This window comes from Bufo gargarizans, chromosome 2 (assembly GCF_014858855.1).
Source record: "Bufo gargarizans isolate SCDJY-AF-19 chromosome 2, ASM1485885v1, whole genome shotgun sequence".
In the NCBI taxonomy this organism is placed as follows: Eukaryota; Metazoa; Chordata; class Amphibia; order Anura; family Bufonidae; genus Bufo; species Bufo gargarizans.
Window position 1 is genome coordinate 73,966,359 of NC_058081.1, and position 14,674 is coordinate 73,981,032.

The window sequence follows — 14,674 nt, forward strand, 5'->3', positions numbered from 1 at the left end:
CTGAAAACTGAGGCAGGAATTGTCATGAATCAAACTTTCTAGCTCAGCAGATATTTCCACCTGCAAAATTAGGCATGATAAATGGACTGTCCAGGCCTTGAGGCCAATAACCCCGTCTTCCCCTGTCCCTCTGAACACTCATCTTTGGGCAGGACCAGGAATCAGACACCTGCAGCCAATCACAGGCTCTACCGAGAACCAAGAGCTGATGATGAATTAATGGCAATAATTCATCTAACAATGTTAGATGATCTCCCAAAACAAGTGCTAAATGATGAATATGATCCACAATAATTTCCCCTCATGACATTACAGAAATAAATGCCACGAGCATATATAGTGGCATTCAAAAGTTTGGGCAACCCTGGTCAAAATTATTGCTACTGTGAACAGATAATTAAGTTGAAGATGAAAATCTCCAAAAGGCATAAAGTTAAAGGGTTTTCAAGATATTTTATTGATGATCTATCCTCAGGATAGGTCATCAATATCCGATTGGTGGGGGTCCGACTCACAGCACCCCTGCTGATCAGCTGGTTGAAGGGAAGGCTGCACACAGTGGCAGTGCAGTCTTCCCTTCAATGTATACCTGCTAGGCAGGTGTAATTACAAGAAGACATCCCATTTATTCAATACACTTGTATAGGAATGAGCCATCCCATTGAAGTGAATGGGACGGCTTCTTGTAACTACACCCGCTCACTGCTGCGATGTCGACGGCAGGTAAACAATGAAGAGAAGGCTGCGCTGGCACAGTGCACAGCCTTCTCTTCAACCAGCTGATCCTGAGGATAGGTAATCAATAAAAATATCTTGGAGAGCCCTTTCAAAAATGAAACACACTTTTCAACATTTTAAGCAATATATGTGTATCGTTTGGGTTTTGCACAATTTTAGAGTGAAAAAAGGAAAGGCGTACCTTGCAAAAGTATGGAAACCCAAGGAGATTTGAGCGCTCAGAGAACTTTGTGCGGAGGTCTCAGACCTTAAATAGCCTGTTAGGGTTAAGGCTTGTTCACAATCATCGTTAGGAAAGGCCCGGTGATGCAAATTTCAAAGCTTTATAAATAACTACACTCCTCTAATCTTGTCCGAAAAAACAGCAGACATGGGTTAGGCTCCATTCACACATACACAAGTGTTGTCCGCACCCGTTCCGCAATTGTGCGGAACGGATGCAGATCCATTCATTCTCTATGGAGACTGAATGGATGCAGAGAGCACACTATGTGCCCTCCGCATCCGCATTTCCAGAGCGCGGCCCCGATCTTCCGGTCTGCAGCTCCGGAAAAAAATAGAGATGTCCTATTTTTTTGCGGACAAGAATAGGCATTTCTATGGGGGTGCCGGCCGGGTGTATTGCAGATCTGCAATGCACTACGGACGTGTGAATGGACCCTTATTCTAAGGAGCTGCCTAACACTCTGAAGATAGCAAAGAGTTTTAAGGTTTCCATTTCCTCAGTTCGAAATGTAACTAAGAAATGACAGTTAACAGGAACAGTGGAGGTCAAAAGAAGGTCTGGAAGACCATGAAAAATTTCAGAGACAGTGCTCATAGGAGACCTAGAAAGGAAAATCAGAACCCTCTCTTGACTGCAAAAGACCTTCAGGAAGATTTAGCAGACTCAGGGATTGTAGTACATTGTTTTACTGTTCATCAACACCTGCATAAATATGGCCTTTATAGAAGAGCAGCGTCATTAGTCTGCAAAAGGACATCTAAACAAGTCTGATGCACTTTGGAAACAAGTCCTGTGGACCAATAAGGTTAAAAGGTATGTTAATTTAATGAAAAGAACCCCTCTCCAACCATTAACGGGACCCTATCACCGGTATTTTGTGTATAGAACTGAGGACATTGGTTGCTAGATGGCCGCTAGCACATCCGCAATACCCAGTCCCTATAGCTCTTTGTGCTTTTATTGTGTAAAAAAAAAAAAGATTTGATACATATGCAAATTAACCTGAGATGAGTCCTGTATGTGAGATGAGTCAAGGACAGGGGTCATCTCAGGTTAATTTGCATATGTATCAAATCGTTTTTTTACACAATAAAAGCACACAAAGCTATGGGGGACTGGGTATTGCGGATTTGCTTGCGGCCATCTAGCAACCCATGTCCTCAGCTCTATACACAAATCCCGGTGACAGGTTCCCTTTAAGCATGCTGCAAAGAAAATAAAGGGGGTTAGCACATCCCACTGTGCATTTTGCACGTCACCATGACTAAAAGCACAAAAGCCAAAACAGCAGCACTCTGCAAACCATTAAGTATGGGGGTGGATCAGTCATGCTTTGGGGGTGTGTTGTAGCCAATGCACGGTGAACATTTCACCGGTAGTGGGAAGAATGTATTCAATGAAATTCCAGCAAATTCTGAAAGCAAACATAACACCACTTGTAAAAAATCTGAAGTTGAAAAGAGGATGACTTCTACAAATGGATAATGATCTTAAACAACCCTCAAAATCCACAATGGACTACCGCAAAACGTACAAGCTGAAGGTTTTACCATGGCCCTCAAAGTCCCCTGATCTGAACATCATTAAAAATCTGTGGATAGACGTCAAAAGAGCAGTGCATGCAAGACGACCCAGAAATTTCACAGAACTGGAAGACTTTAGCAAGGAAGAATGGATGAAAATCCCTCAAACATGAATTGAAAGACTACATAAAGTGTTTACAAGCTGTGATACGGGGTGCTACTAGGTACTAATTATGCAGAGTGCCCATAATTTTGATACAGGCCCTTTTCCTTTTTTGTTATTTTGAAAATGTAAGGTGAAAATAAAAAAATAATTTTGCTTAAAATACAAAAGGCAATGTGTCATCTTTAACTTTATGCCTTTTGGAGATTATTTCATCTTCAACTTGCTTAACTATTCACAGTCAAAGTAGTTTTGACCAGGGATGACCAAACTTTTGCATGCAAATGTATAGACATGCCACACAATTTAAATGCAGTTCAAGAACAGTTATTTCAAATACACACACATTTTTTTCAGAAATAAAAGGTAGAGAGAGGCTTCTGCTTATTAGAATAGGACAGCCTAAAAATAGACTTAATTTGCTTAAGGGCTCTTTCACACTTGCGTTGTCCGGATCCGGCGTGTACTCCATTTGCCGGAATTACACGCCGGATCCGGGAAAAACGCAAGTGAACTGAAAGCATTTGAAGACGGATCCGTCTTCAAAATGCGTTCAGTGTTACTATGGCAGCCAGGACGCTATTAAAGTCCTGGTTGCCATAGTAATAGTGGGGAGCGGGGGAGCAGTATACTTACAGTCCGTGCGTCTCCCGGGGCGCTCCAGAATGACGTCAGACGCGCCAAGCGCATGGATGACGTGCCATGCGATCACGTCATCCATGCGCGTGGGGCGCCCTGACGTCACTCTGGAGCGCCCCGGGAGCCGCACGGACGGTAAGTATACTGCTCCCCCGCTCCCCACTACACTTTACCATGGCTGCCAGGACTTTAGCGTCCCGGCAGCCATGGTAACTATTCAGAAAAAGCTAAACGTCGGATCCGGCAATGCGCCGAAACGACGTTTAGCTTAAGGCCGGATCCGGATCAATGCCCTTCAATGGGCATTCATTCCGGATCCGGCCTTGCGGCAAGTGTTCAGGATTTTTGGCTGGAGCAAAAAGCGCAGCATGCTGCAGTATTTTCTCCGGCCAAAAAACGTTCCGGTCCTGAACTGAAGACATCCTGAACGGATTTTTCTCCATTTAGAATGCATTAGGATAAAACTGATCAGGATTCTTCCGGCATAGAGCCCCGACGACCGAACTCTATGCCGGAAGAAAAGAACGCAAGTGTGAAAGAGCCCTAAGAGAAGCATTAAAAGGGGTTTTCCGGTTACACAGAAAAAAAAAAAAAAAAACACCAGCATTACTACTGTACCAGTCAGATGATGAAGTTCTGTGAGCCTTTTGACTCCTCTCGTGTAACTGATTTGTGACACATACCCAGTTTTTACATCCGGGCGCCACACTTAAGAGAACTGTCTGCATCATCAGGTCTCTGCCTCTCCTTCCCCTCCCTGCTTGAAGCCCTGCCCAAAAAAATCTGCCCATTGCTGACATCATATCTGCAGAGCAGGGTTTAGGAAAATGAGCAGAACAGCGCCCTCATAGGCCAAGTCATTGATGATGTTGTGTCAACAGGACGGAGCATTAGGCCAAAGTTATGTCATTGGGATACAGAATCAACACAGCAGAAAACGTCACTTGACCTTGATGGAGTGCAAGAAAACGGAGCATTACAATCACTATTAGTAAGTGATAATGTGTTGTTTCCAGTCAATTGATGCTTAAAATTGCTAAACCGGAATACCCCTTTAATACTGGAGACCAAGTATGATCATGCAGTGATTTGTAAGTATATGTGGCAAACATTTTTCATATTTCCATAAAACCTTCTTTATAGACTAAGAAGTGAATCTGTAAAAACGTCACCTATAACAATGCTATACATCAAGTCTAATAATTAGAAAAACCATTACCTAGTGACAAAAAGCAAAGTCCAATTATAATTTCTTTGCTGGTCATTACTCCACTAATCAGCCTGTGTAGGACACTATTGTCACTGACAAAAGTGATCAGGGCTTCTGCAAACTTGGCATAGCAGGAAATGTTCACAGGAGCACAGCGATGGAAGAATGGAATAGGTGCACTGGTGACACAAGGAGAAAAAAAAACAAAATAGAAAAAAAAATTACTCCTACCGAAATAGAAAATGAAAAGAATGTCACATCAACACAGAAATGGAAAGGGGAATGAAAGTTTATTCCTTTCTTTCTAAATTCATAACAAAAGGGCTAGGGAAGAAACATGGTGGACGATGGTTGGAAATGCTGTCAATGGAAATGAATGAATATGAAGGCAAAGACCATCTGAAAGAGGAGGAACACAATATAAACACATTCATGTGGACCATAAGAAAGTGGTATGACCCATAGAAATAAAATTATAGATGAGAAATGAGACTTGCTTGCCAGTATCTTACATGCATTAAACGGTTTCTCTCATCTCGTTCTATAATTTAAAGGGGTGTGTTATATATATATATAAAAATGAAGCTCAATAAAAACGTAATGAAAATAACGTCACTTTAATAAATACTATTCACCATGCTGCTTGCTCTGGGGTTGCCATGGTAGCATATAACCAACCATGCAATGTCATGTGTCCTCCATTCTTCTGAAAATATTATTGTAAACTGAGGTCACATGCAGAGAGGCTTCATTCGTCTCTGGTTGCATACTTATTCCAGAGGAAAGCAGCGAACACCTCCTAAACCATTCCCACTGGAGAAGAATTCTTCAATTAGGATTGGATTCCATTTTCAGTATTTAAGAAAGAAAAAAAAACAGCATTCCCAAAGGCTATTCATACAGCCATGTGAATATAAGCGTAGACTGATGCCATCATGGGATCCTCTGTGCAAGCAGTTATTGTAACCAATATTCACATTACTGCAATGGGAAATTAGCAGTGGAAAAAACTAAAATAAGGCTACTTTCACACTTGCATTGATAATTCCAGTATTGAGATCCGGCAGAGGATTTTGATTTTGCACATCAGGAGTGAAATCAAAAACGGAAAAAAACTGATCTGTCACTAAATACATTAAAAGTCAACGGGTGATAGATCTGGTTTTTACTTGCATTGTTTTCAGTGCCGGATCAGTTTTTTGCCGTTATTATGACCGGACACAAAACGGCAGATTGCAGCGGTTTTGTGTCCGGTCACAAAACGGCATGCTGATGGAACAGAAGACATCCTGATGCATCCGGAAAAGATCTCTTTCCATTCAGAATGGAAACGTTTTTTTCCGGTACTGAGATCCTCTGCTGGAGCTCAATACCGGAAAATAACAACGCACGTGTGAAAGTAGCCTGAACTGTACAACAGAAAGCTATATTTTCGGCCATTTCCAACATATTGAGCTACATTTTTTACAAGTGAAATATGACAATATTTCCAAAAGTATTTACAGCAAAAGAAAAGCAGAGGAATGTCTATTTAAAGCGTGCCTCCAGTTTCACAAGAAAAATAACTAAGGTAAATGGATTTTGCAATATACTTGTTTTTCTAAGTCATTGTATTAGCAGGTTTTGATATCAAAGGGGTTATCCCAGAATTTTATATTAACAACCTATCCTCAGGACAGGCTAGCAATATCAGATTGGTGGGGGTCTGACTCTCAGCAGCCCCATCGACCATCTGTATAAAGAGGCCGTGATGTTCTATTAGCGCATAGGCCTCTTCCTAGGACAGTGACATCACCATACATCAGTCACATGGTCTAGGCACAGCTCAGTGCCATTCAAGTGAATGGGCATGAACTACAATACCAAACACAGCCTCTATCCAGGGAACGGTGCTGTGCTTGGTAAGCTGTAGGGAGACCACAGCACTCACTGGAGAACCAGCGAGTGGCCTATTCAAGCAGCTGATTGGTGGGGGTGTCAGAAGCTGGACCTCAGTCCATCCTGGGGATAAGCGATCAATATAAAAATTCCATATAAACCCTTTAACCCAAAACATGGACCGGTCAAGGTTTGTGCTGCTTTGCTGCTCCAGTATTGAGATCAGTCATAGGGTCTCCATACCGGAGAAAAACTCTTCTGTTTTGTCCACATTCATTGTCAATGAGGACAAAATGTAACAGAACGGAATGCTCCAAACTGCATTCCGTTCCATTTGGTTGCGTTCCCATACCGGAGAGCAAACCGCAGCAAGCTGTGGTTTAAAGGGAACCTGTTACCAGCTTTATGGTGTCCTAACTAAGGCCTCTTTCACACTTGCGTTGTCCGGATCCGGCGTGTACTCCACTTGCCGGAATTACACGCCGGATCCGGAAAAACGCAAGTGTACTGAAAGCATTTGAAGACGGATCAGTCTTCAAAATGCGTTCAGTGTTACTATGGCAGCCAGGACGCTATTAAAGTCCTGGTTGCCATAGTAGGAGCGGGGAGCGGGGGAGCGGTATACTTACCATCTGTGCGGCTCCCGGGGCGCTCCAGAATGACGTCAGAGCGCCCCATGCGCATGGATGACGTGCCATGCGATCACGTGATCCTTGCGCTTGGGGCGCCCTGACGTCACTCTGGAGCGCCCCGGGAGCCGCACGGATGGTAAGTATGCTGCTCCCCCGCTCCCCACTACACTTTACCATGGCTGCCAGGACTTTAGCGTCCCGGCAGCCATGGTAACCATTCAGAAAAAGCTAAACGTCGGATCCGGCAATGCGCCGAAACGACGTTTAGCTTAAGGCCGGATCCGGATCAATGCCTTTCAATGGGCATTCATTCCGGATCCGGCCTTGCGGCAAGTCTTCAGGATTTTTGGCCGGAGCAAAAAGCGCAGCATGCTGCAGTATTTTCTCCGGCCAAAAAACGTTCCGTTCCGGAACTGAAGACATCCTGATGCATCCTGAACGGATTTCACTCCATTCAGAATGCATTAGGATAATCCTGATCAGGATTCTTCCGGCATAGACCCCCGACGACGGAACTCTATGCCGGAAGACAATAACGCAGGTGTGAAAGAGCCCTAAGGGCAACATAAATAAGTGACTGATTCGCTTATCAAAATGCTGGGTCACTTTCTTTAATTGACCCAGTCAATCTGCCAACATCTTGTATTGAAAAGCTCCAGCTGATAATGATGAGTCCTGAATATTCATGAGCTCCTGACTCTCCCCGCCCACCTGCTGCTGAATGACAGTTTGTTTCCATAGGAATCAGCACCAGGTGGGCAGGGTAGTGGCTATAGCTCCGAATTAAATATACACCGGACTCAATGACATCACGCCGGACTCGAAACAGCTCATTAGCATGCGGCATGCTTGTGTGTATATTATGAGGTAACCATCTGTCACACCAGTAAGTGAATACATCTAAGGCACTTTTTAGTAGTTAATGATTGTATATAATTAGTTCGATTATAATCAAATAGCCACATGACAGGTTCCCTTTAAATTTCCGTCCTGGGATGCGGAGCCAGATGGATCAGTCATGACCCACAATGAAAGTCAATGGGGACAGATCCATATAACTCTGACACTATCTGACACAAAAGAAAATGGAGTTCATGACGGATCTGTCTTGGCTATGTTAAAGAGGATCTTTCATCGGTCCAAACATTGTGAACTAAGTGTCATGATCTGTACAGAGGCGCCCAGGGATCTCACTGCACTTCCTATTATCCCTGGGCGCCGCTCCGTTCTCCTGTTATGCCTTTCGGTATGTTTGGTCACTTGGTTATAGTAGGCGGAGTCTGCCCTTGTCCTCCTGGGCATCTCCTTCTCCTAGGCTGTAGTGCTGGCCAATCGCAGCGCAGAGCTCACAGCCTGGGAGGAAAAAAAACCTCCCAGGCCGTGAGCTCTGCGCTGCGATTGGCCAGCGCTACAGCCTGGAAGAAGGAGACGCCCAGCAGAACAAGGGCAGACTCCTCCTACTATTACCAAGTCCCCTAAGTCTCTGCCTACTATAACCAAGTCCCCGAACATACCGGAGGGCATAGAAGAAGAAACAGAGCGGCGCCCAGGGATAATAGTAAGTGCAGTGAGATCCCTGGGCGCCGCTGTACAGATCACGACACTTCGTTCACAATGTTTGGACCGATGAAAGGTCCTCTTTAAAGATAATACAACCGGATCCGTTCATAACGGATGCAGATGGTTGTATTTTCAGTAACGGAAGCGTTTTTGCTGAACCCTGCCGGATCCAGCAATAAAGCTAGTGTGAAAGTAGCCTTAACTACACCACGCACAGTTTTGCTTCCTAGGTCACAGTCTTTAATGACGGCGCCGTCAGATCCTATCGCACTTGTTCTCGCGCTAAAGACAACAGCCTTGAAACAGAACATGATGATGGCTAGTTAAAGGGGTTGTCCCATTACAAGAATGTATTCTGTATCCTGTGGATACGGGATATGTGCTTGTAATTGGAAAGCCCTTTAAGTGCAGCTGACAGCACAGACCTCAGCCAGTCCATGCTGCGGGTCGACAGCAAAACCCACTATTACACCGATTTAGAAAAACAATTCTATGGCAAAGTCCTGCATTATATACGTATTTCTTGTGAAACTGGAGGTACGCGTTAAATAAGGTTGAGGTTTTCCTTCAGTGTTAGAGACTTACCTTCCATAGTATGAAAAGCAGCTTCATATTGCATCAACACATGGCATTACAGGTGAAACTCGAAAAATTTGAATATCGTACAAAGTTCATTTATTTCAGTAATGCATCTTAAAAGGTGAAGCTAACATATGATATAGACTCATTACATGCAAAGTGAGATATTTCAAGCCTTTATTTGTTATAATTTGGATGATTATGGCTTCTAGCTTATGAAACCCCAAAGTCACAATTTTGAGGTACCCTTTGCTCAGGGGGTATGGATAAATTATCTCTGACTAGAGTGTGACACTGAGCCTAGAATATTGAACCTTTTTACATTAAGCTGCATTAATGCGATTCCTTTAATTTGCATTACTGAAATAAATGGACTTTTGCACGATATTCGAATTTTTCGAGTTTCACCTGTATAGTGAACATTTCAGTATACCGAGCATTACACAGCTGAATGTGTAACATAAGCAGCTAAATGGATATTTGGATTTTTTGCTTAGTGGTCAAAATGACGATATATGAAGAGTACAAAAAGTGACAGAAGTTTTGGCATCATCCACGCCCTGCACTCATTACTAGTATGGGCATGGTTATACGTATACAATGAAGATGTACTGTTTTCCAGTATGCCTCACAAATAAAAACAGAAATAGGAATCGGTCTTGCAAATGTCCAATCCAACAAACAGTGCCTCTTTGAAATGGTCATCCTGTATACACAGTATATTTTTTGGTCATAGACCCATTAAAACTAGTGGCCACTTAGTCTTCTCCAAAGCAAGAACTTGAAAACTGTTAAACCTTTAGGCCAGACACACACGAGAGAGAAACTCACAGCGTGCGTCAGTGCAAGGTCCCATTCTGAACTCAAAGGGTTTCTACCACTTCAGTTTGACCAAATTAGCTTTCAGACACTAGCGATCTGCTAGTGTCTGATCTCCATAACCATGCAATTCTTAGACCTTTGTGTGGAGCCGTTTCATTAAAAAACTAACTTTTATTCCTATGCAAATGAGCCTCTAGGTCAGTTATGGCGAACCTTTTACAAACCGAGTGCCCAAACTGCAACCCAAAACACACTTATTTATCTCAAAGTGCCAACACGCACTTTAACCTGAATGCCAATATAGTATATCTTCCATGTACTTTATCATGTAGCTGTAATAGCCTGCCTACATTCAGTGCCCTGCCTGTGCTGTTCATAGTGAGCCCTGTGCTGATGAATGGCAGGAAAAGTCTAAGGCATACTGGTACACCATACCAGGGAGCGGGTGCCCACAGAGAGGGCTCTGAGTGCCACCTCTGGCACCCGTGCCATAGGTTCGCCACCACTGCTCTAGGTGCTATGGGGGCGTCTTTTCAGCACCTAGAGGCTCGTCTACTCACACTGTATGCCCGCCCATCTCGTCTGAATGCCTGCCTCCATCACAGCCATCGGACGAATTCACGCGCCTGCGCCGTTCACTTCTGTCTTCGGCACAGGCGCAGTGAGTGAAGGCCGCTCTCCTGATGCCGGCTTCCTCACTGTGACGTAGTCGGCGCAGGCGCAGTGAGGAATCCGGCACCAGGAGCGTATCATTTACTCACTGCGCCGATGACAGAAGTGAACGGCGCAGGCGCGTGAATTCGTCCGATGGCTGTGATGGAGGCAGGCATTCAAGACGAGATGGGCGGGCATACAGTGTGAGTAGACCGAGCCTCTAGGTGCTGAAAAGACGCCCCCATAGCACCTAGAGGCTCATTTGTATAGGAATAAAAGTTAGTTTTTTAATGAAACGGCTCCACACAAAGGTCTAAGAATTGCATGGTTATGGAGATCAGACACTAGCAGATCGCTAGTGTCTGAAAGCTAATTTGGTCAAACTGAAGTGGTAGAAACCCTTCAACTCCTCTTACAGGATTGCACAGCATTATAATGATTTATAATGTTGTATAACCCTGAGAGTCCTGGAGTCTATTGTATAAGACTACTTTGATACTAGCGTTTAAGTTTTCCGGTATTGAGATTCGTCATAGGGGCTCCATAACAGAAAAAAAACACATCAGTTTTGTCCCTATTCATTGTCAATGGGGACAAAACTGAACTGAACAGAACGGAATGCTCCAAAATGCATTCTGTTCCGTTTAGTTGCGTTCCCAGACCGGAGAGCAAACCACAACATGCTGTAGTATGCTTTCCGTCCTGGGATGTGGAGCAAGACGGATCAGTCATGACCCCAATGCAAGTCAATGGGGACGGATCCGTTTTCTCTGCCACAATAGAAAACAGATCAGTCCCCCATTGACTTTCAATGGAGTTAATGACAGATCGGTCTTGGCAATGTTAACGATATGTTAAAGATAATAAAACCGGATCCGTCCATAACAAATGCAGACAGTTGTATTATCAGTAACGGAAGCATTTTTGCTGGACCCTGCCTCTTCCAACAGCTGTGGGGGTGCCAGGTCCTGAGTATAGGCCATCAATATAAAACCCCTGCATAACCCTTTTAATCATGGGATAACCCCTTTACTGAAGGGAGGGTGCAACTGTTCTGGAAACACATGGATAAGATTTGATTCAGCATAGATTGACCTGGCTCACACTCCACACACAAAATAAGTTTATAAGGTTGAGGTCAGAGTTCTGAAAAGGCCTTTCAAGATTCTTCACAGGAAAAAAAAAAAAAAAAAAAAAAACTTAAAACTTATTTTTTTATTTTATTTTTTAGATCCCATTATCCACATCAGGACCCTGCAATTTTCCATTTTTTGCATTTTTTTTTTTTTTACTCCCTGCCTTCCCAGAGCTATAACTTTTTTTTATTTTTTATTACATAGCTGTATATTAGAGCTTGTTTTTTTCCAGCACTATCTGTACTATCTAATGGCACCATCTTACACTGCATATTATGTAGTGGGAAGCTGTAAATTTTTTTTCAAGTGGGGTGAAATTGTGGGTGGGGTGCACAAAACATAATTACACTGTAGTTTTATGGGTTTTGCTTTTATAGCATTCCCCATGTGGGAAAACTGACCCGTTACCTTCATTCTCCAGGTCAGTATGAGAACACATTTTATTTTATTTTTTCTTGTGTTATAATATTTAAACTTTGGTAAAAAATTATTTTTTATTTCTTCTCACCGACATATTCTGACCTCCATAACTTTTTTACAGTTATGTCTTCAGAGCTGTGTGAGGGCTCATTTTTTGTAGGGCGATCTGTAGTTTTTATTGATACCATTACAGAGTGTGTATGACTTTTTGATCACTTTTTATGGGGAGGTGAAAACAGCAAATCGGCCATTTAGATTTTTTTTCCATTACAGTGTTCCCCATTCAGAATAAATACGTTTAGAATTTAATAGTATGGGTGTTTTGCAACGTGGCAGTGTAAATAGTCTTTAATTATGTTTGGTCATTTTTATTATGGGGTAAGGGGAGGCTCCAGTTATTTAAACTTTTATGTTTTTAAAACCTTTTTTTTACACTTATTTTAGATTCCCCTAGGGAACTTGAACATGCAATCATTAGATCACTTGTCCCATAGACTGCAATGAATTACCATTTTCATTATGTTCCTATGGAGCCACACGCAGGGCTCCACAGGACCCATCACTGTGGTAGCCTCAGATCCTTCAGTGGGCTTGCGGTTACAATAACGAACAAAGAGCTCCCCCGATCCCACAGAAAGCCTCTCAGGGGTTAAAGCTTAAAGCCGATCACAGAAAGCCGGTGGTTATGATGCCCGCTCAGCCTCTGAGTGGAGCCATGTTTAAAGACCAGACTTCTGCCATACATGAACAGCAGAGGTCAGGAAGGGGATAAGGAATTACTGTCTTACAAAATTATGTTATACTTATAATAAGTCAGTCATCGATATATCGGTGGGATCCACTACTAATAAGCTGATTGAAAGTAAGTGCTGCCGCCTCTTTCTAGGCCAGTGACGTCACATTCCTTGGTCACATGGCTTAGGCGTAGCTCAGTACTAAGCACAGCCACTATCCAATCAATGGTGCTGTGCTTAGTAAGCAGTGAGGAGAGCTCTTCAGACAGCTGATTGGTAGAAATGCTGGGAGTCGGACCCCCGCCGATCTAATATTGATGACCTAACCTGAGGATAGATCATCAATATTAAAAACCCCTTTGAAAAAGTATCATACTGTTCTGTATAAAGCTCCTATGCAGCCCAGTGTCTCTCCATGGGCCACTCCATTGCATCTGCCCTCTTTTATATTGTCTAGGTTAGCGAGAAGCAGCGGCAGAAGGAGTGGAGTATAAAGCCTAATCTGCATCGTCTGAACACTCCACCGATGAGCTGACAAAAATGCTTGCTGGCTGGCTCCACATCTACTTGTGTATAGCAGACTAATCACAGTAATGACCAAGCAGTTTCCATTGGACTGTGTAAAGGATCTTTAGACGAGAGCCAATCGACTTGTTTTATCTTTGATTGGCGCTTGTTAGACCCCATCACATGACTACAACATCACGTTGCAAGGACTGTAGTGTCTAACCATCTAGACACACAGAAGCTGCAAAACAATATAATACTTTTAAGATGACAATTTTTAAAGTTTTATGTATATCTTTTCATGCAATGGAGCAATAAAAACAGAAAGGCAGTCAGACCCTTTAAGACTTCCATTCACAGTAACAAGTAAAAAAAAAAATACATGAAGAACACTCCTTCAAAAAATCATATGTTGAAGCTTTTGTGCTTTATTAGTGGGAACTGGAGGGAGGAGCAGTGTTTTTTTTTGTTTTGTTTTTTAAAGGTATGGATGACTTATGTTCCAGATAGATCAAATAGGTGGGGGTCCAACACATCCAGGAATCAGCTGTTTGCCGCCAGTCCTAGAATCATAAAAGAGGAAGGACTAGAAGCATAAGGCTCCATTCGTTGTGTAATGGGCATTCTGGTGTACTGCAGATCAGCTCCCATTCACTTGAATGGGAGCTATGCTGCAGGAAGCTGGCAAGGCCACTACACAACGGATGAAGCCTTCTGCTTCCCACTCTATTCACGGTTAGGCAACTGCCGCAAAAAGCTGGTGTCGGATTCCACAAATCTGATATTGATGACCTATCTAGAGGACAGGTCATCAATATCTAAAAGCTGGAAACCCATGTACACCCCTTCTGATAAACCCTTTAAAGTGTATACCAACCCAGCAGAAACTTGGCACACCATTGTCTGAGACCTTCACTCACAGCACAGAGCAAACCCAAAACAAGTGATAATTCAGAAGCTGTCTGACTTCTGTTGTGAGACATCCTACCAGTCAATATGTTCACACTTAGCATTCAGAGAGCCCATATAGCCAAGAGCTAGAAAAAAATATTTTATGAGAATACAAGTATTTCCAAAAACAGAGATGTCCCGATAGCTCATAGGTCCCCTTAAAACGGGGTGGTGCCTCTAAAATGACACGAGTGATGATGTGCTACCTAGACTAGCATACAATATGCCAGTCTTTACCAATGCAGGCCGTTGAATATAACAAATATACTCTAAAGCTCTAAAGATTACAAAAAATGAGGACA

At 43.0% G+C, this 14,674-nt stretch overlaps 1 protein-coding gene across 1 annotated transcript in view; it reads right to left on the bottom strand.

Moving 5' to 3' along the window:
- The window catches only part of LOC122929472 (choline transporter-like protein 1), a 179,468-nt gene that overhangs the window by 73,064 nt on the left and 91,730 nt on the right, over positions 1 to 14,674 (bottom strand). The window contains exon 6 of the mRNA XM_044283063.1: positions 4,509 to 4,678. Coding sequence (XP_044138998.1) covers positions 4,509 to 4,678 — 170 coding nt within the window. The remainder of the gene's footprint in view (positions 1 to 4,508; positions 4,679 to 14,674) is intronic.